Source organism: Bufo gargarizans, chromosome 5 (genome assembly GCF_014858855.1).
Source record: "Bufo gargarizans isolate SCDJY-AF-19 chromosome 5, ASM1485885v1, whole genome shotgun sequence".
NCBI lineage: Eukaryota > Metazoa > Chordata > Amphibia > Anura > Bufonidae > Bufo > Bufo gargarizans.
In genome coordinates, this window is record NC_058084.1 from 209,008,610 (window position 1) to 209,030,945 (window position 22,336).

Here is a 22,336-nt window from a genome sequence, read left to right on the forward strand (position 1 = left end):
CAAAAGGCAACCCAGGGTTGGGATGCGACAGAATCGGAGCCGACACAAAGGCGGACTTTAGAGCCTCAAAAGCTCGGATGGCCTCGAGCGGCCAGACCTGAGGATTACTGCCCTTCCTGGTCAGATCCGTGAGAGGCTTGGCTAGCATGGAAAAGTCCCTGATGAACTTCCGATAATAATTGGCGAAGCCCAAAAAGCGCTGCAGGGCACGAAGCCCACTGGGCTGGGGCCACTGTAAGACAGCCGAAACCTACTCAGGATCCATGGAGAACCCCTCAGCGGAAATGATGTAACCTAAGAAGGTTACCTGGGATCGGTGAAACTCGCATTTCTCAAGCTTACCGAACAGCTTGTTCTCTCGTAAGCGTTGCAACACTCGTCTGACATCCAGAATGTGGGCCTCCATGGATGCAGAATATACCAAGATGTCATCCAAATAGACCACCACACACTGCTGCAACAGGTCACGGAAAACATCGTTGATGAATTCCTGGAAGACTGCGGGCGCATTGCACAACCCAAAGGGCATAACCAAGGATTCATAATGACCGGTCCTGGTGTTAAACGCGGTCTTCCACTCATCGCCCGCCTTGATCCTTACCAGGTTATATGCCGCCCTCAGGTCGAGTTTGGTAAAGACCGTGGCCCCTTTGAGGCGATCGAACAGCTCGGAAATCAAGGGTATCGGGTAAGCGTTCTTGATCGTGATGCGATTGAGACCCCTGTAATCGATGCAAGGCCTCAACTCGCCGCCCTTCTTTTTCACAAAGAAAAATCCAGCCCCTGCCGGGGACGAGGATTTGCGAATGTGTCCGCGTGAAAGCGCCTCCCTCACGTACTCCTCCATGGCCTCATTCTCCGCTACCGACAGTGGATAGACTTTGCCACGAGGAGGAACGGCACCGGATTGTAACTCTATGGTACAATCGTATGGGCGGTGCGGAGGTAGGGCAACCGCGCGCACCTTATCGAATACATCCCGGTACTCTTCGTATTCAGGAGGCAACAGAGAGTCCGAGGAAGTACACAGCAACTTGACAGGCCCATGGATGCAACTAGCCCCACACTGCGGTGACCACGAGAGGATCTCGACCGATCTCCAATCGAAAGTCGGATTATGCTTCTGGAGCCAGGGGTACCCCAAGACCACCGAGTAGTGTGGAGACGAAATAACCTGGAGACAGACCGACTCTCTGTGAACGGCACCAATGGCTATCCCCACTGGAAGGGTCTCATGAGTCACGTGTGGCGGCAGAAGGGGTCTGCCGTCTATCGCCTCAAGAGCCAGTGGGGAACCTCGAGGCTGCAGAGGAATGGAATTGGCGGCAACGAACACTCTATCAATGAACAAACCACCAGCACCAGAGTCCACCAACGCCTGGGTCGTCACCGAGCCCCCGACCCAGGAGAGGACAACCGTGATCAGTGGTTTGTCAACACGGGAAACCGGGGACGAGGAGACTCCACCCAAGATCTGCCCCCGACAGGACCTCAGGTGCGAGCGTTCTCCCGGACGGTTCGGACATGCCAACCGAAAATGCCCACCGAGACCACAGTACATGCATCGGCCCTCGCGTCTCCGGAGTACCCTCTCCCCCTCAGACAGGCGAGCAAACCCCCGCTGCATGGGTTCACCCCCAGACAAGTCATCCCCAGGAGGCGTGGGAGGAGAGGGAGGCACGGGTGGGACAGCAAACGTAGGCGCCAATCTGTTAGGAGACCTCCGCAGGCTCTCCTTAAAGGAAGGTCTCTCCCTGAGTCTGGTGTCAATCAAAATCAGGAAAGAAATAAGAGACTCGAGCTCCACTGGTAGGTCCTTAGCTGCAACCTCATCCTTCAAGGCATCCGAGAGACCATGAGAGAAAGCAGCGACCAGAGCCTCATTATTCCAGCCCACCTCCTGCTGCCAGGGTACGAAACTCAATGGCGTATTCAGCTACGGATCGTGAACCCTGTCTGATGGACATAAGGAGCTTCGCAGCAGAGGCAGCACGAGCCGACACATCGAATACCTTCCGAAGAGAAGCAACAAAACCGGAAAACTCGGCAACCACCGGATTGTTGTTCTCCCATAAAGGGCTGGCCCAGGCCAAGGCCTTGTCCGAGAGCAGCGAGATCAAGAAGCCCACCCTTGATCTCTCAGTAGGAAAGGCATGTGGCAGCAACTCGAAGTAAATGCCCACCTGGTTAAGGAAACCTCGGCACTGAGTTGGCTCTCCCCCAAAGCGCTGTGGAAGGGGGGCAGAACCGGTCATACCCTGAAACACCACAGGCGCAGCAACAGGTGTCAGGGTAGACTCTGGCGCAACAACCGGAGCGGCAGTAGGAGCGGGCCCAGGAGCGACAACCGACCCATCGGCAACGGAAGCTAAATGAGCCGTGCGTTCAAGCAGGGTTTGCAACGCCACAGCGAACCGACCCAACAGGTGATCCTGCTGATCAAGTCTGGCAACCAGCGTAGGTAGCGAGGGTGGCCCTGTACCGTCAGAATTCATGGCTTGGTCCTAATGTCATGGAACCATGAACCAGACGTACAACAAGAGATAAGTGGAAAATAAGAAGGTTTTATTGAAGAGCAAGCCGTAAGCAAAGTCCGAACGGATGGCTAAACCGAAGCAGGGTCTTGCGGAGACAGAGGTCAGGAACCAGAAGGGTGGTCAGACGAAGCCAGGAACAGGAACCAACGGGGTAGTCAGACGAAGCCGGAATCAGGAACCAACGGGGTAGTCAGACGAAGCCGGAATCAGGAACCAACGGGGTAGTCAGACGAAGCCGGAATCAGGAACCAACGGGGTAGTCAGACGAGGCCAGGATCAGGAACCAGAAGCAGCAGCAGTCTTGGAAGCATGTGAACACAGGAGGACCAAGCAAGGAACTGAAGCCACAGACCTCCTATATATATGAGCTGGGCATCCAGCTCCTCCCAGTGGGAGGCTACAAGAAAACCCAGAAACCAAGATGGCCGCCAGCACATGTCAAACGAAGGGAACAGCAAGGAGGTAAGACCATGACAATAAGGCTTCAGTAAAGCAATTTTTTACGTCGCGGGAAAATGTGCAATTTTTCAGCGCAAGTGCAAAACATTGTAATGCGTTTTGCACGCGCGTGAGAAAAATTGCCATGTTTGGTACCCAAACACGAACTTCTTCACAGAAGTTCGGGTTTGGGTTCACTGTTGTGTAGATGTTATTATTTTCCCTTATGAAAATAATAGCATTCTTAATACAGAATGCTTAGTACAATAGGGCTGGAGGGGTTAAAAAATATAAAAATGAATTTCACTCACCTTAATACACTTGTTCGCGCAGCCTGGCATCTCTTCTGTCTTCTTCTTTGAGGAATAGGACCTTTGATGACGTCACTGCTCTCATCACATGGTCCATCACATGATCTTTTACCATTGTGATGGATCATGTGACGGACCATGTGATGAACATAGTGACGTCACCACAGGTCCTTTTCCTGCGCAGCAAAGAAGAAGACAGAAGAGAAGCCGGGCTGTGCGAACAAGTGGATTAAGGTGAGTTAAATTATTATTATAAATTTTTTAACCCCTCCAGCCCTATTGTACTATGCATTCTGTATTCAGAATGCTATTATTTTCCCTTATAACCATGTTATAAAGGAAAATAATAATGATCGGGTCTCCATCCTGATTGTCTCCTAGCAACCGTGCGTGAAAATCGCACCGCATCCGCACTTGCTTGCATTCACTTCTATGGGGCCTGTGATGCGTGAAAATCACCGCTGATGTGCACAGCCCCATAGAAATTAATGGGTCCGGATTCAGTGCGGGTGCAATGCATTCACCTCACGCATTGCACCGACGCGGAAATCTTGCCAGTATTAAAGGGGCCTAAGGCCTCTTTAAAACGGGCGTGTGAGGGCCGTACAAGATGCGGGTGTGGTCAAGATGCGGGTGCGTTGCGGGAAAATGCACGATTTTTCTGTGCAAGTGCAACGCGTTTTAATGTGTTTTGCATGCGCGTGAGAAAAATCGGTATGTTTGGTACCCAGACCCGAACCAAGGACTTCTTCACAGAAGTTCAGGTTTGTGATCGGTGTTGTGTAGATTTTATTATTTTCCCTTATAACATGGTTATAAGGGAAAATAATAGCATTCTTAATACAGAATGCTTAGTAAAATGTCCATTGAGGGGTTAAAACAATAAGCAGACTATTGCTCATGCAAAAGAGGGGGCTTTGATTTTTGTTAAGAAGAAATTAGTCGGTGGATTTTTTTCTCTATTTCTATGGCGTGCAATAGATTCAATATGCAGTACACTTTACAGTAGATAATGTAGTACAGTGCACAATACAGTGCAGTAGATATATCACATAGGTTTTACACTTTAAAGAGCCAATAAAGAATTTGTAAACACTACACTGCCTTTTCTATCCAGGCAATAACGCATCCACACCATCTTTGACAACCCCTTGGTGTGGAAAGGTACAGTTATAAATTATTTTTTTTTTGTAAAACCCATGTATAAATTCCAAACATTTAATTTTACTAATTTTAAAAAATTATGAATAGGTTTGAATTTTTAGTTAAGCATTGTCATAAAAAAGCAAAATGTTTGCAAAGTTGTATACCTTCAGAGGAAATTTTTGCTTATGATTGTATTTTACTAATTTTTTTGCTAAAAATTATATTTTCAATTGGCCTTTATTACAAATATTGAGCTGTTCTGTCACAAAGATTTAACTGTTTTTCTAGCTATGTGACTGGTACTTTGTGACATTGTGTAATAACACTTATCTTTAAACTACTGAGAGGTCATAAACACTTATTTAAAGGGTTTTTCTCATCTCAGACAATGGGGCATATCGCTAGGATATGCCCCCATTGTCTTATAGGTGCGGGTCCCATCGCTGGGACCCGCACCTATATTGAGAATGGAGCCCCGAAAGTGAAGGAGAGCGCACTGCGCACGTGCAGCCGCCCTCCATTCATTTCTATGGAGCCGTCTGTCCCATAGAAATAAATAGGAGCATGGATCGTGCATGCGCGGCACGCTGCCATTCACTTCTATGGGAGATGCGGGGATTAGCGCTTGGTGCGGGTGGGACCCGCATCTATCAGACAATGGGGCCATATCCTAGCGATATGCCCCCATTGTCTAAGATGGGAATACCCCTTTAAGCCACATTCCTATGATATGACATTATCTTAAGATAAGGACTGAGCTATAATGAGTGTTTATTGGGTAAGAGAACAGAGATAAGGAGCCCATCAGCTCCCCAAGTGATGGAAAAGACAGAAAATCCACAGGCTGCTACTACAGCATCTCAGCTATGTACACAAAAAAGGATTCCATATTATTAATAAAGACTTTTAGCTCAAAATAAGTACAATGCAATAATTTTAAAAAATCACTTAGCCTTTAGGTTCTTAAATTCTAAAATTGAAAGTCCAAATTAGACTATTAATAATCCATATTAACTAAGCTATTAAAACAAGCCTTTAGCGAGTGTATACACTCAGCAAAGAATCAGAGTAGGTAAGCAGATTGAATTCATGACGTATGGCCTTGTGTTCCATTAGTTAATCTTCATTTCAAATACTACATACAGTATATATAGACATAAGCAAAAAACGCCAGCAAAATTCATTTTATAATGCTTGTTTCTTCATTAAGATTTAATCATCCACCTCCTCTAAAAAGCCTCTTCCCTCACTTTGTTAAATCTGCTTTTACCCAGTGCTGTTTCTGCATTATTTTAATCTTTGCTTCCCTACTTTACATGCACTCACTCTCAAATTTTAAACAAGTAAAATTTGTGCATTAGCTAGCCCTTTTTCATTTATGATTTATGACTGACAGGTTCCTTGCTGCAACTTAATGGTATGAGAGAGACATTATTTTAAACATTAAAGTGAAAACCATTTACAAGTATGATAAGAATGGTCTGTTGACATTAATCTTTAAAATAGCCACAAGGTGCTGCATAAGCTGTGGCTCCGGCAACAGGTGAAACTCAGGGGACAGTAGGAAAAAAAATAAAGTAATAATAAAACATACTTAAGGAATGTATATATATATATATATATATATATATATATATATATATAAATATATATAATTTTTATATATATATATATATATATATAAAATTTTCTGAGACATTGACTTTTGGGTTTTTATTAGCTGTAAACCATAATCACTAACATTATAAGCATTAAACACTTGAAATACTAGATATAACTGTGTGTAATGAATCTATATAATATATGTTTCACTTTTTGTATTGACTTACTGAAATAAAATTACTTTTCGATATTATTCTAATTTATTGAGGAGCACTTGTGTCAGCTGGAATCATGTGTGATGTGTAGAGGTATGATTGGAAGAGAACAACCATGTTTTCTAACTCTGGACAACCTTTTTAAGTTGGAGAAAATACTTAAAGGCTATGTACACCTTTGGGGGATTTATTTATTTATTATTACACTGTACTCATTTTAAACAAAAAATATTTTAAATTGGTCTTTATTCAAAATATGGCGTCCTTTTTTCTGTATATAGCTGAGATGCTCTACTAGCACCCTTTGGATTTTCTGTCTTTTCTGTCAGACCAGGAGCAGACAGACTCCTTATGTCTGCTCTCTGACATTATAAACACTCATTGTAGCTCAGTTCTTATCTTACTGATAAGAATGCTTCTTAAATAAGTGTTTATGACCTCTCAGTAGTTTAGAGATAAGGTTTATTAGATGAGCGGAACAAAGTCAAAGTGAATGTACCAGTCGCACAGCTACAAAAACTGTTAATTATTTGTGACAGAACATCTCAATATTTTTTAATAAATCTTAAAATAAATAGCCTCCAAAGGTATACATAGCCTATAATAAAACAGACTTTAAGGGGTTGTCCCATGTTTATAGCGCCACCTGCTGTTTGTCCTTTTTCTTATCTCCCTCTCCACTTCACTAAGGTGGACACATATGCTCACTTCCATCATTCATTTGCCTCCTGAGCTGTGATAGGGATAGAGCTGCAGCACATAGGACATACTCCCTGAGCTGCAGCAGAAAGGAAACGCTCTTTGAGCTGTCAGCTTGATATAAATCTATCACACAAATTGAAACAATACATGTGGAGAGCTCTGTATCCATATGAGGTACAGGGCTGGCTCTACCTTTATTAGAAAGAGGTTGTCATGTACTACATGATGTCTATTTTAATTTTTTTACGTTAATCATGGGATAAACCATTTAATAGCTGCTTCATATAACTAATAGGTTTTCTAGCTCATTAGAAAATTAAGAGTTAATTTGCCATACCATGTGTGGAGTGGGGATAATCCTAAATTAGGTGGTTGTAGCTCAGCTCGTGGAGGTAGTGAAGTCCTATTGCCAAGTTTTCCTTCTGGTAAAATCTGCATAAGTTACATGAACTTACCTTGTAGATTTTGCAATGGCAGAGTCATTATTCCTCCTGCAGCTGCGGCTGCCACCAGGCCTTGAATGTTTGTGAGATTAGCTGTAGGCAATGTCAGCACCAGTCCTTGTTGTCCACCAAGTTGTCCGGCCATGTTAAATGGGATAAGGATTGGCTGGTTGAGGCCAGGAGCACCCCCTGGCATCACTCCAGCGACCGCCGATGCCAGTTGTTGTGCTGCTAGCAGTGACTGGAAAATAAAGATAAATCTGAGTTAGGCAAGTATGGGGTTACATGGCTTAGTAGACAGAAATACATACAATGGTACATTGAAAAACATTTCATAAAACCTTCAACTTTATCAATTGGTTGAAAGTTGTTTACAATGATCTGAACTGCAAATGCAAGGAATAAAGCTTTGAAGTGAATAAAGTACATAAAAGCATATATTGCTAGAGCTGTTGTTTGGTTCTTACAAACAGTGTAGTGCTAAAATAGAATACATAAATACAAGACACACGCAATACCAATATCTATACAAATATATCATACTTTCCCAGAGGAGACATTTTACTTCAGTCAACAAATATCCATGTCTGTTAATAATAAAATAAGATGTTTCCAGACAAGCTACAGTACCAGTTTGTCTAACTACCCATTTCATCCCCTGAGCAATATCTAACTACACACATAGGCCATTGGTGCAAGACACTTGGGGAGATGCATTTATTATTCATATTACAGTACGTGAGTGGTGAGCCAGTTTTATCCCCAGGGCAGCGGCTGTTTGATCAACAGGGTGCACACTGGCATTGTTTTCCTACAATTTTCTAGCTGGAAAGTATTGGAAATCTTTAATAAATCAATTGTGCTTGCTGCGACTCCCCAGGGTGTGGCAATTTGAGCAAAAGGGTGCACACTAGTATTGGTTTCTGAAAGTATCCTGGTTGGAAAACTTTGGCAAAATGCAATAAATGGATTGCGGTGACTATGAAGTCTTGCCCACTTTGTCATATTTGTCAGTTGATAAACCCTACTCAGTCTACCCACTTTATTAACGCAATGTTTATCCCCTTCCTTACCAGGCCAGTTTTTCACTTGTAGCAATGCATCTATCTAACTACACCTTAGACCTTTCTTTTGTGCCATTAGATGATGGATATAATATAAAAAAAATATTTAAGGGAAAACTGTAAAAATTAGGAAAAAATATTTTTTCTTTCTTATAATTTTTTCCCCCTAACTGTTACAAAAGGTTTTAAGACAAAACATTTCTAAAACCATTCCATTGTAATGTATATACTGGCTGGGCCCGGCGCAAGACTTAAAAAAACTGGAGCACATTTTGGATTTTAACCGCCTATTTTTCTATTGCTAGTTCTATAGCACCGTACTGCCAGAAAAATCTTGTACAGTGCCAAAACGCTACAAGCCCCATCAAATGACTTTTTTTATGCTATTCATCTTGGGGAAGTTTGGAGAATTTAAGTGTTTTTTTTTTAACCCCTTAAGGACCAGGCTCATTTTCACCTTCAGGACCAGGCCATTTTTTGCAAACCTGACCAGTGTCACTTTAAGTGCTCATAACTTTAAAACGCTTCGACTTACCCAGGCCGTTCTGAGATTGTTTTTTCGTCACATATTGTACTTCATGACACTGCTAAAATTGGGTCAAAAAAGTTAATTTTTTTGCATAAAAAAATACATTTTTTACCAAAAATTTTGAAAAATTAGCAAATTTCAAAGTTTCAGTTTCTCTACTTCTGTAATACATAGTAATACCCCCCAAAATTGTGATGACTTTACATTCCCCATATGTCTACTTCATGTTTGTAGCATTTTGGGAATGATATTTTATTTTTTGGGGATGTTACAAGGCTTAGAAGTTTAGAAGCAAATTTTGAAATTTTTGAGAAATCTTCAAAATCCCACTTTTTATGGACCAGTTCAGGTTTGCAGTCATATTGTGAGGCTTAGATAATAGAAACCTCCCAAAAATGACCCCATTCTAGAAACTACACCCCTCAAGGTATTCAAAACTGTTTTTTCAAACTTTATTAACCCTTTAGGTCTTCCACAAGAGTTGATGGCAGATGGAGAAACAATTTTGAAATTTCTATTTTTTGGAAAATTTTCCAATATAATCAATTTTTTCCAGGAGTAAAACAAGGGTTAACTGCCAAACAACACTCAAAATGGGTTGCCCTGATTCTGTAGTTTGCAGAAACACCCCATATGTGGTCGTAAACTACTGTTTGGCCGAACGGTAGCACATAGAAGGAGGGGAACACCATATGGGTTTTGGAAGGCAGATTTTGCAGGACTGGTTTTGTTTATACCATGTCCCATTTGAAGCCCCCTGTTGCACCCCTAGAATAGAAATTTCAAAAAAGTGACTCCATCTAAGAAAGTACACCCCTCAAGGTATTCAAAACTGGGTTTACAAACTTTGTTAACCCTTTGGGTGTTCCACAAGAGTTAATGGCAGATGGAGAAACAATTTTGAAATTTCTATTTTTTGGAAAATTTTCCAATATAATCAATTTTTTCCAGGAGTAAAACAAGGGTTAACTGCCAAACAACACTCAAAATGGGTTGCCCTGATTCTGTAGTTTACAGAAACACCCCATATGTGGTCGTAAACTACTATTTGGCCGAACGGGAGCACATAGAAGGAGGGGAACACCATATGGGTTTTGGAAGGCAGATTTTGCTGGACTGGTTTTGTTTATACCATGTCCCATTTGAAGCCCCCTGTTGCACCCCTAGAATAGAAATTTCAAAAAAGTGACTCCATCTAAGAAAGTACACCCCTCAAGGTATTCAAAACTGGGTTTACAAACTTTGTTAACCCTTTAGGTGTTCCACAAGAGTTAATGGCAGATGGAGAAACAATTTTGAAATTTCTATTTTTTGGAAAATTTTCCAATATAATCAATTTTTTCCAGGAGTAAAACAAGGGTTAACTGCCAAACAACACTCAAAATGGGTTGCCCTGATTCTGTAGTTTGCAAAAACACCCCATATGTGGTCGTAAACTACTGTTTGGCCGAACGGTAGCACATAGAAGGAGGGGAACACCATATGGGTTTTGGAAGGCAGATTTTGCAGGACTGGTTTTGTTTATACCATGTCCCATTTGAAGCCCCCTGTTGCACCCCTAGAATAGAAATTTCAAAAAAGTGACTCCATCTAAGAAAGTACACCCCTCAAGGTATTCAAAACTGGGTTTCCAAACTTTGTTAACCCTTTAGGTGTTCCACAAGAGTTAATGGCAGATGGAGACACAATTTAGAAATTTCAATTTTTTGGAAAATTTTCCAATATAATCAATTTTTTCCAGGAGTAAAACAAGGGTTAACTGCCAAACAACACTCAAAATGGGTTGCCCTGATTCTGTAGTTTGCAAAAACACCCCATATGTGGTCGTAAACTACTGTTTGGCCGAACGGTAGCACATAGAAGGAGGGGAACACCATATGAGTTTTGGAAGGCAGATTTTGCAGGACTGGTTTTGTTTATACCATGTCCCATTTGAAGCCCCCTGTTGCACCCCTAGAATAGAAATTTCAAAAAAGTGACTCCATCTAAGAAAGTACACCCCTCAAGGTATTCAAAACTGGGTTTACAAACTTTGTTAACCCTTTAGCTGTTCCACAAGAGTTAATGGCAGATGGAGAAACAATTTAGAAATTTCTATTTTTTGGAAAATTTTCCAATATAATCAGTTTTTTCCAGGAGTAAAACAAGGGTTAACTGCCAAACAAAACTCAAAATGGGTTGCCCTGATTCTGTAGTTTGCAAAAACACCCCAAATGTGGTCGTAAACTACTGTTTGGCTAAACGGCAGGACATAGAAGAAGGGGAACGCCATACGGTTTTTGGAAGGCAGATTTTGCTGGACTGGTTTATTTACACCATGTACCCTTTCAAGCCCCCTGATGCACCCCTAGAGTAGAAACTCCATAAAAGTGACCCCATCTAGGAAACTACGGGATAAGGTGGTTGTTGTTTTGGGACAATTTTTGGGGTAAATTAGATTTTTGGTTGCTCTATATTACTCTTTTTTGAGGCAATGTAACAAAAAAATTTAATTCTAAAATTGTTTCTACATTCGCTATTTAGTTTTGTGGAACACCTAAAGGGTTAACATAGTTTGTAAAGTAATTTTTGAATACCTTGAGGGGTGTAGTTTCTTAGATGGGGTCACTTTTTTGGAGTTTCTAGTCTAGGCTACATCAGGGGGGGCTTCTAATGGGACATGGTGTAAAAAAAAAAAACTGTCCATCAAAATCTGCCTTCCAGAAACCGTATGGAGTTCCCTTCGTTCTATACCCTGCCGTGCGGCTATATAGCCATTTACGACCACATATGGGGTGTTTCTGCAAACTACAGAATTGGGGCAATAAATGTTTAGTTTTGTTTGGCTGTTAACCCTTGCTTTATTACCGGCAAAATGGATTTAAATTTAAATTTTGCCCAAAAATAGGTGTTTTGGCACCGTTTTTATTTTATATTTTTAACACCGTTCATCCGAGGCGTTTGGTAAAAAGTTATTTTTATAGCGACGACTTTTACGCACGCGACGATGCCCAATATGTATGGCTCTCAGACTTTGGAGACACTAAGCAGGCATCCTAAAACTGCGGCCCTCCAGATGTTGTAAAACTACAATTCCCACCATGCCCTGATGATGGCTGTAGGTTGTCTGGGCATGCTGGGAGTTATAGTTTTACAACATCTGGAGGGCCGCAGTTTGAGGATGCCTGCACTAAAACTAATATTTTTTGGGGAAAGAAAAATTGTTTTCGTGTCTCCAAAGTCTGAGAGCCATAGTGTTTTATGTTCTCTAGTGAACTGTTGGGGATTATAAAAATTTAGTACTCCATGGAAGTGTGATACTCCCTGAAGCAATCGATAATGCAGAGGCCCGGATGATCGGGGCACGTGTCACATTGAGTTGTGGTGTCCTTCCGTATCCCCCTCTTGTGACACACTCTGCACTTTTTTTGGGTTCGTCCCTTCTTTCCAGTATGGGGGACCACACCTGGAAAGTGTTGGCCAGGGACGATCCGGGCGCCTCCAGTTCCCGAGGTACTCCGGCCTGCTCTTTCCCGGTCCGAAAAGATCAGGTCTTTGAGGACTGCCTCATAGAATTGGAGGAATGTCCCTGTGCTGCCAGCGCTTCGGGATAGTACAAAAGAGTTGTACATGGCAACCTGCACCATGTAGACCGCAACTTTTTTGTACCATGCCCGGGTTTTGCGCATGGCGTTATATGGCGTGAGGACTTGATCAGAGAGATCAACTCCTCCCATATACCGATTGTAGTCGACGATACAATCGGGCTTGAGGACCGTTGCCGCGGTACCTCGCACAGGGACTGGGGTGGTGCTGTTACCGTGGATTGTGGACAGCATAAGGACATCCCTCTTGTCCTTATACCTGACCAGCAACAGGTTTCCACTGGTAAGTGCACGGGTCTCACCCCTGGGGATAGGTACCTGGAGGGGGTAGGCAGGGAGGCCGCGTTGATTTTTCCGCACGGTCCCACAAGCGAACGTGGATCTGGCGGCAAGGGACCTGAACAAGGGAATGCTGGTATAAAAGTTGTCCACGTACAAGTGGTAACCCTTATCCAGCAGTGGGTACATAAGGTCCCACACGAGTTTCCCGGTAACACCCAGAGTGGGGGGACATTCTGGTGGTTGAATCCGGGAATCTCGCCCCTCGTACACACGAAATTTGTAAGTGTACCCTGAGGTACTCTCACAAATTTTGTATAGCTTCACGCCATACCTCGCCCGCTTTGTGGGAATGTATTGGCGGAAACTGAGTCTCCCCTTGAACGCAACGAGAGACTCATCAACCGCGACCTCCCTTCCAGGTACGTAGGCCTGCTGAAATGTGGCCCCAAAGTGATCGATGACCGGCCGTATCTTGTACAGCCGGTCATAGGCAGGATCACCTCGGGGTGGACATGCTGCATTATCGGAATAATGCAGACATTTCCGGATGGCCTCAAACCGGTGACGTGTCATGACCATACTGTACAGTGGGGTCTGGTACAGGACGTCCCCACTCCAGTATTGCCTGACACTGGGTTTTTGGACTAGACCCATATGCAGCACGAGGCCCCAAAATGTCCTCATCTCGGCTGCACTGACCGGCGTCCAGCCACCGGGTCTAGCCAAAACTGAGCCTGGGTTTTGAGCGACGAACTGTTGGGCGTACAGATTCGTCTGCTCCACCATCAAATTCACCAGTGGGTTACTGAAAAAAAAACTAAAAAAGTCTATTTCAGTAAACCCCACTGTGGGAATCTGGATTCCAGGATTGCCAGCGAAATCCGGAATCTCAGGCTCAAAGTCCACTGGGGGACACCAGCTAAGTTCATCGGCAGGGGGCTCCGGTGAACTTATTTGGTGGGCCGGGAAACCAGTACGAACCCCAGGGCGGCTCGTACTAGGGTGGGCCACAGGATCCCTAGCATGTGTGGCCCCTGGCTCCGCCTGGCGGCGTCTCCGCTGCCTTGGTGGCTCATCGTCATCCGATGATGATGAGGAGGATGCGGATGACAAAAGGAACGTGGGGTCATCCTCATCCTCACTGGGGCTCTCAGAGTCGGAGGCAATCTGGGCATATGCCTCCTCGGCCGAGAACACCCGGCGGGCCATGGGTGTGTGTGTGTGCGTGTGTATGTGCGTGCGTGTAAACCTTTATTCTATGTGCGTGTGTGTGGGGGCACGGGTGTTCACGTACTAAAAAGTCCAGGCAAAAAAAATGGGCAAGTGTTAGGAAAAAAAAAAAAAAAAGTTCAAACTTGCTGATCAGCGGTTCAACGCTGATCAGCGGTCGGTGGGGTGGTGGGGCGGGCGATGCGCTAACAGTGGACGGACGCTAAAAAGTGCCGGCCAGTCAGCGCACGCAGAAAAAAAAAAAAAGTGGTGGTGGGGGAAGGGTCTGGTGGTGGGGGGAGGGGGTTGGTGGGTGGGGGGGGGGGGGGGCTGGTGGTGGGGGGGATGCGGGGGGGGGCAAGTGGCAGGGGGGGTATGGGGTATTAAAGTTTAAAAAAAAAAATTTTGAATAAATGTGCTTTTTTTTTTTTTTTTTTTTTCTAACTTTTCCCTTCTATCCCTGCCTAAAGGTGCCTCTCCCTCACTGACCCTAACCTACCTGGGTGGCGATGGGTGCAGGAGGGTGATGGATGCCGATTTAGGGGGACACAGGAGCTGGTGCTGGACGATGCTGCACGGTCAGGGTGCTGGACAGGAAGAGGAGGGGAGAGAGGAGCGCAGGAAGTTTGAATCTCGCGCCTCTCTCCCCTGCACCAATCAGCACCCTGGACAGCGGCGTTCAGCACCAGGGCCAGCTCCGCCTCTGCAAATCCTCGGACTGCGATTGGTGGTGTAAAATTACGCCACCGATCGCAGTCTTTTTCCGGTTCATCGGGTCACAGGACACCCGAATGGACCGGAAACGCAGAAAACCGCAGGTCTGAATTGACCTGCGGTTTTCTGCGATCGCCGATACGGGGGGGTCCAATGACCCCCCCCTGCGTTGTTACGGGATGCCGGCTGAATGATTTCAGCCGAAATCCCGTTTCGATTAACCCCCGCGGCGCCGGAATTCAGATTTTAAGTCAGGACGTACCGGTACGTCCTCGGTCCTTAAGGACTCGGGAAATAGGGCGTACCGGTACGTCCTCGGTCCTTAAGGGGTTAAAATACATTTTTAAATAATTTTTTTTTTTTTTTTTTTTTACATGAATTAAACCCTTTCTGCCATAGTCAAGGAAGGAAGATGTTAATTCCTAGCTTGCAGGTTGACATTTAATTTTAAAGCCAAGAAGTGGTGCTCTTACATAAGAAAAAGCGCTCCCTGCCGGCTTTCAGCTTTTTCAATGAAATACACGCTTGTAGCAGGGTGCTACAAGCGTGTATTACTGCCTGATCGCTCCTGCAGGTCACGGCACACCTCCCGGTGACTGCAGCTGTCTAATAACAGCGCGTTCACAGCGATCTGCGATGGCACGGGCCGCCGGCAGATCACGATGTAACCCGACACTTTTATACCTCGGGTTACAGATAAGAGCCTACCGCCACGATGTAGAAAGTCGTAAGGCAGTAGGCAAGTGGTTAAAGGGGTTGTGTGGTGATACATCAACGATGACCTATCTTCGGGCCTCCATAGGTCATCAATATTAGATTGGTGGGTGTCTGACTCCTGGGAACCTGCCAATCAACAGTTTAAACATTCAATTGAATACCAGACTTCCTATGTACAAGAGCAGCACCGTTTTGAAAGAAAAAATAAATAAATAACTGACTTTTTTCTAGTCCTATTTATAGGGGTGCTACAATATTAATGACCTATCCTCAGGATCGTCGTCAGTATCAGATAACCCCACCGATTAGCTGTTTGAACAGCATCAGATAAGCACTGTATGCTCTTTACTTTTTAACTGCGCATCGTCTACAGTAGCTTGTAGCGGCAGTGCGGTGTAATAATCAATGTTTGGCGAGCATGCTCAGCCGAACACTGCTATGCTCAGCTGTATATCGCAAGTGCTCGAGTCAGTGTATTTAAATGTAATTTAGCCTCTATTTCTGAAAAGTTTCTGGCCGGATTTGAACTCACAACCTTCTACATAACAGTCAAGAATGTTAACCACTAACACTTGTTCTTGCACCCTCCTCATCCATGACTGGGACACTATTTTGCCTTTTTTGGCCTGGATAACATCACCATTTATTTGACCCTTATTCTGATCTGTCAGAAGGAAGGAAAAATGAGACGCACAACAGATCCTGTCTGTGTAGCAGCTGTAAGGCCTGTATGGTTGCATCAGAATTGGCTTGTGATTTGGTAGCCAAAAGCAAGAGTGGGTACAAAACATAGAAGACATGGAAATATTCCATTCACGTTTCATCTCTGATTTGGATCCACTCCTGTTTTTTTTTTGGTATTAGCAATACTGATGGATTACTGGCCAAATGCTGACCAAGTGAAGGTGGATGCTCCACAGACATGATCCGTTTTTTGTGGGTTATTGTTCTGACAGATCAGAGGAAGGGAAAATTAATCAGTGATGTCAACACAAACTTACTGCTGACACCATCTCCACTCTGTCGGGGGGCTCTACTTGTATAAGCGTAGAATATAGAACAGGTTCTGTAGACATCTATGTGGAATCAGCTGACGATGGTGTAAAAGGAGTGCGCTTCTTCTTGATGCTAAAATTGACCTGTAAGGCTGAGTTCACACTTGAGTTATTTGGTCAGTTTTGGCCCCGTAACTACCCAAATAAGTGAAGTGTGCAGTAATTCTAAGAGTGACGCCTGTCATCTGCATGTCATACTGACTCACAGTATTGTTTCACTACCACAGCAGACTCCCTATGCATGTTACTGCAAGGCACAGTTTCTACCCCACTATACAGGCTCTCTGCAGCCAGGAAATAGCTGTTCTTAACGCGATTCGCCACAAATAAATTCGGATCGAATCATTTCGGAAAATTCGGCGAACCGGCCGAATCAAATTTTTGAAAAATTCGATCATCTCTAATCTCCATCTTAATTTTCACAGACACATACTAAAATCTAACTGAAAGCCTTCCCAGAACAGCAGATGCTGTTATAGGCCAAACAGAAGGCTCAATGCAATATTATCAACTGTGATTTTGAATGAGACGTCCATGAAGCTCTTATCTACATGATGGTCAGGTGTCTGTGCGCTTTTGGGCTTATAAAGCATATTCACTACAATTAGTTGTAAGCCTGAAACCCAGCAGACAGAAACATAAAAAATCCATACCTTGTACTGTAGTGTAACATCTCACTAATTAATGGTAATTTACTGCAATGGCAAAAGTAAATGCGAAACGTGTATACCGTACATCATATTTTTAAGCTTCTGTCTACAGAAAACCTGGCACAAACAAACAAAAAAATTGTCCAAACGGTTAAGGACAACTGCTACTTGTAATTTGCTGTACTTTGTTTACAATGACCATAGTTTTCAAACTTTTTTTATATGTCACTTTGTCATATGTCATTACAAGCAATCTTAAAACTTCAATGCCAGCATATTTTATTTGGAAGATGCAGCCTTACTTTGATCTTCAAGGAATCAATAATATAATAGTCACAATCGTGGACCATGTCATTATTGACCCCACTATTGTCGGTTTGTATAAATAATTCATGTTTTTTCAGTGACAAAATGAAGTGCAAGAACTAGTTCAAAATAGATGACTCCCTGTTTCTACAGTATATACTGTTCATTGCTTAGGCACATCATTTTCATACACTATTTAAGAACATATAAAGCCCAAAAAAATATGGATAAAGTCAGCAGAAAATGGAAAACGCTTAGTAGATGAAACAGGCTATGGATATTCTGCAAATTATAGAGCAGGTCCTATTCTATACAGTATAGTTCCTATTTGCGGATGAGAATAGCACTTTCTATTGATCGGCCTTAGAAAAATATGGAATGCACACAGAAATTTCACAGATAGTTTTTGGCAAACTACCTGTGTGCGTAAAGTCAGATATCTTTATATGCTTTGGTAATGATTATATATATATATATATATATATATATAGGGAACCAGTCAGGAATAGATGCTGTCTGAACCACAAATAACATCAAATTCCAACAGGCTCCCTGGTTAAAATAGTTTTGTTTTACCTTTAAAGGGGCTCTTCATCCCCAGGGGCATTTCAGGTGCCTATCCATGTGTCTGGACCTGCAGAGTGAAACATACTTACCTCCTTCCCACCGCTGGGTTTCAGCTCCTTTTCTCCTTCACCTCTGCTGCATATCTCTGGTCTCCCCATGTCAACATATAAATAGTCAGATCACCACTGAGTCAGATCACCATATGAAGATCCATGTAAAACCAGATGATAACAGTGGGATACCAGAGAAGTGCAGTGGGGGAGCAAAGGAGTCGGAACCCTACAGCGGGGAGAAGGTAAGTATGTTTCCCTCTGTAGGTCCAATGTGAGAAAGGAGAGCCATGTGAAAGGCCTCCTGGGGCGAATCGCACCTTTAACAGCACCTTAGTTTAAACACAAGCTGGAACTGGGCAGAAGAGTCACAGGGGTGGCTTTCATACAGCTTCTTCTTGCCTGGTTGGTTTAATTGACAGATCTCTCACTATTTGTGAAGCCAAGGCAGGCATTGAGATATAGCAGGTAGGTGCCCTAATTACAGTTCTCCCTGTTCAAGGCTTTATTGAAATAAGTTTTTAAGCTATTTGTAATCAGGAACCAGTTGGAACTTCATTCTGCTGGACCTGACAGGTTCCCTTTAATTAGCATTTAAATGCCAACTGAGCACTATTGGAATAACTATCAGAGTAGCAAGCATAGCATTGCATAGCTTTTAAGAAGCTAGGCAGTTAAAAGGAACCGATCCCCACTTTTAGTTACTGAAGGTTAGTAGAAGTTAGTACTTAGATCACTGGGAAATCAAGGAAAAGGCATGTTGCACTGCGTGGAGACTAAAGTAATCATGAGCCTTCCCAATTTGAATTAGAGATGGAAATGGTCATGGTATAAGGCCTCATTCCAACTTTTTTCATGGAATACCCTGCATAAAATAATTAGACTTTTGCCTTTGTTGGTAATTTGTGTGAAATATCTAAAAGTAGCTTGTAAAAAAGAACACTGAGCCAAAATGAAATATTAGTAAAACAATTCCCCTATGAATATGACCACTACTTTCTCGATAGTCTACATAAACTATATTGAAAAAACTATCATATGTTGTTTCTTAGTTTGTGGGCAAAAAATTGATTGCACGCTTATAAATCCAAATGGCTGATCCTGCTGTTCCATGCTTAAATATATGGACTGATACAATTACAGACCAAGTCCTATTTCAATTTGGAATATAGATGTGTCTCCCCTTACCTTAGCTTAAATTTGGGGTTAAGGAAGCCAATTCAATAAAATATAATGGTGTGACAGACTGCAATTCACAATACAACCACTGGGTGTGTATATAGCATAAACAACTCATAACACAATATCACAATTTTCATTTTTTTTTTTTTTTTAACGTTGATTATCCTTTACAAAACATCTTGGGATATGTTGAGTCATGTAGACTAAGAATGAGTCCTATAGGGGGAGATGGTTATAACTTTTCACTGGTTTCAACGTCAATAAAATGTTATTGCTTTCCAATGGGAATTGAGAAGGCTGAAGCTCAGGATTTTTACTCCAGTGAAAATCATATTTAAAACACAACACATCAATGAGACCTTGTAATTTACAATAATATCTTGTTAATCACTGACAGTTTAATTGAAAGCAAACCAATTCATTACTAAAGAGTGGTCAAATAGGGAATAGAATCAGTGAAGTTGAACAGCAAGAGCTACCCATGCATAGAAGCTAAACTCCTGAACTGAAGATAGTAGAGAGTATGTTTAAACAATGTGAGCTCATCCAGTCTTGATATTACACACTTGTCTTCATCTGACACAAACATTCTTTGGTTTGCGGAAACTCAACAGCTACTAATAATACAAATTTAATGATTGCCAAAAGCAATATGATTTCAAAATTCCCCCAGGAGATCTTAATATACTTGAGATGCTACATTCAACATCCACCTGCCTATTTGGCGCTGCTGCTTACTCTTTGCGATCACAAAGTCAAGCAAGAGAACAAGAAGCGTGTCATAATAACATGAATTACATTTGACGTGAGACACTTCATTGGATATTCACACAGTAAAGTGTTTGGCCTAAATATGGATGAGTACAGAATGAGCATACTAATTGGTTTCATAGCAAGTTTTATAAGTAGTACAAGTAAATGTTGCTAAGGTTAATTTATACAAACCTAGAACGCATGGCTACTACCTTCCACAGTCTGAGCTGTGGCGAACTAAACATTACTTTACTCCACACTTATGCCATGGTATTAACAAAAAATAATACAGCCTATGTCCATTTTGACTTGGTCCATTGTATCACAACTTCCCACTTATGTACATATCATAGGATATGACATCAATGTGTAATCATTGGGGGGGCCCTCGCAGTCAACATAGCAAGGTGGCAGTAATGCTAAGAAAGTGAAATGCCACTTCATTTTGCAACAGCCTCACTTGACAATTTTGGAGGCCCCATATTTATGCCATTGACTATAACGGGGTGACAGTGCTGCCTCTAAAAAAATTGTTGTGCACATTTAACAGGATGTCATGAACCAGCGGGTGAGAACCCACTGTGCCATGTGACCAACTTCCTCTAAGGATGTTGTCTAAGTGAACCTCTTGTTCTTTGAAGTACCCCTGATCGTGGGGATAGACTTTCCTGAGGGAAACACCAGTCCGCTACCTCTTCAGGAGGATTGTCACACGATGCAGCTGGTGCAGACAGACCAGGGTGTACCAGTGCAGGGTACCAGAGGTACAGTCATAGTCAGCAGGCCAAGTTGTAACCAGGAGTGACAGTGCAGGAATAAAGGATGAGGCAGAAGTGAACAAGCAATGGATCAGGGCAGGCGGCACAGGTACAGGTCAGGCAATCTGGATAAGCAACAGGAGAGTTGAGGCAAAGCCGGCAAGGATCAAACAGGTAGCTGAGTCAAGAAAAACAAGCACGGTATACGGGAACACAAGCACAAATAACAGCAACCTTTGCAGGACACAAGGACCTTTGATACTCAGGTACCTGGGAAGGGGGCTGGATCACTAAAATAGGTGCAGGATGGCTGGGATTGGTCACACATGTCACATGTGCAAAACCTTTACATCACAGGAAGTGATGAAATCTGGCTCTTCGCGAAGTGCTCCAGGAATCAGGCTAGATAGTATGCTGTGTCCATGGCAGAAAGGAAATTGTGGAGCGGATTCCAGAAGGTACAGTATCTGCAGGCACATAGTCCAGGAGCGGAGTAGTGCATGGAGAGACACCGGCAGCAGATCACCCTGCCCTGTAATGCAGCCGGAATTGGGCAATGACAGAGGCGGCCAGGGAAGGCAGTGCTCACCCAAGAATGGAGCCTGGGACCACGGTGGTGAGTAGACGAACACCGGCGATCTGCAACCGCTGTTACACAGGACATAGTTTGATCCCCACTTCTTCCATTGTATTAAAATACAGAATAGTGCAGCCTTTGTCCATTTAACTTTATCCATTTTATAATGACTTTGCTAGAATATGCAATTAATCATTGGGGGCCCCCTCAAGTCAACACAACAAAGTGGCAGTAATACTACAAAAGTGAAATGCCACTTCATTTTCTAACATCTCTACTTGACATTTTTGGAGACCACATAGTAAGTTGTAGACTATAACGGGTGACCACGCTGCCTCTTAAAATAAGTTGAACAGAGTCTACAGGAGATGAGAAAGTTGCACAGTGATTTCGCAGTGCAAGTCTATTCAAAGTCTATTCAAAGCAATACAGGAGGGTCAAAACAGTCAGACACTCACCAATCAATATCCTCATATTGTGCCATGAGTGGATTTACTACGACAATACCTTCAAATGTAATAATAATAATTCTTTATTCCTCTGTCCTTATAACTGCATCAGTGCAGTTGGGACAAGCCCTTTAACTGAAAGGTATCATCCAACTGGTCCAAGGGATTGTTCCAGTCCCAGGTGTAAAGGATTTTGAGTTGGGATAACGTATTTATCTATTTGAAATGTCTATCCTAAGCTGAACTTGCTATACCTTACTGATGATTGTGAGCTCCCTAAGTCCATAAACCAGCTGCCTTTAGGTAATAGACTGCATAAAGAAGCCTGTATATTGAATATACTGTAGTGCTATTTATTGGACAGTTTGAGTCGTGAAGGAATTACTTTTCCTAAAATGAGGAAAATTGGCTTCTACCCTCATAGGCTTTTTTGCCTTCCTCTGGATCAACCTTGCAGGATAATAGGCTGATCTGGATGGATGGATGTCTTTTTTTA

The 22,336-nt window shown here is 43.1% G+C and overlaps 1 protein-coding gene across 2 annotated transcripts in view; it reads right to left on the reverse strand.

Moving 5' to 3' along the window:
- The window catches only part of POU6F2 (POU class 6 homeobox 2), a 540,820-nt gene that overhangs the window by 324,356 nt on the left and 194,128 nt on the right, over positions 1-22,336 (reverse strand). For both annotated transcript variants that reach the window (XM_044295292.1, XM_044295291.1), the window contains exon 3: positions 7,407-7,635. In XM_044295292.1, coding sequence (XP_044151227.1) covers positions 7,407-7,635 — 229 coding nt within the window. The remainder of the gene's footprint in view (positions 1-7,406; positions 7,636-22,336) is intronic.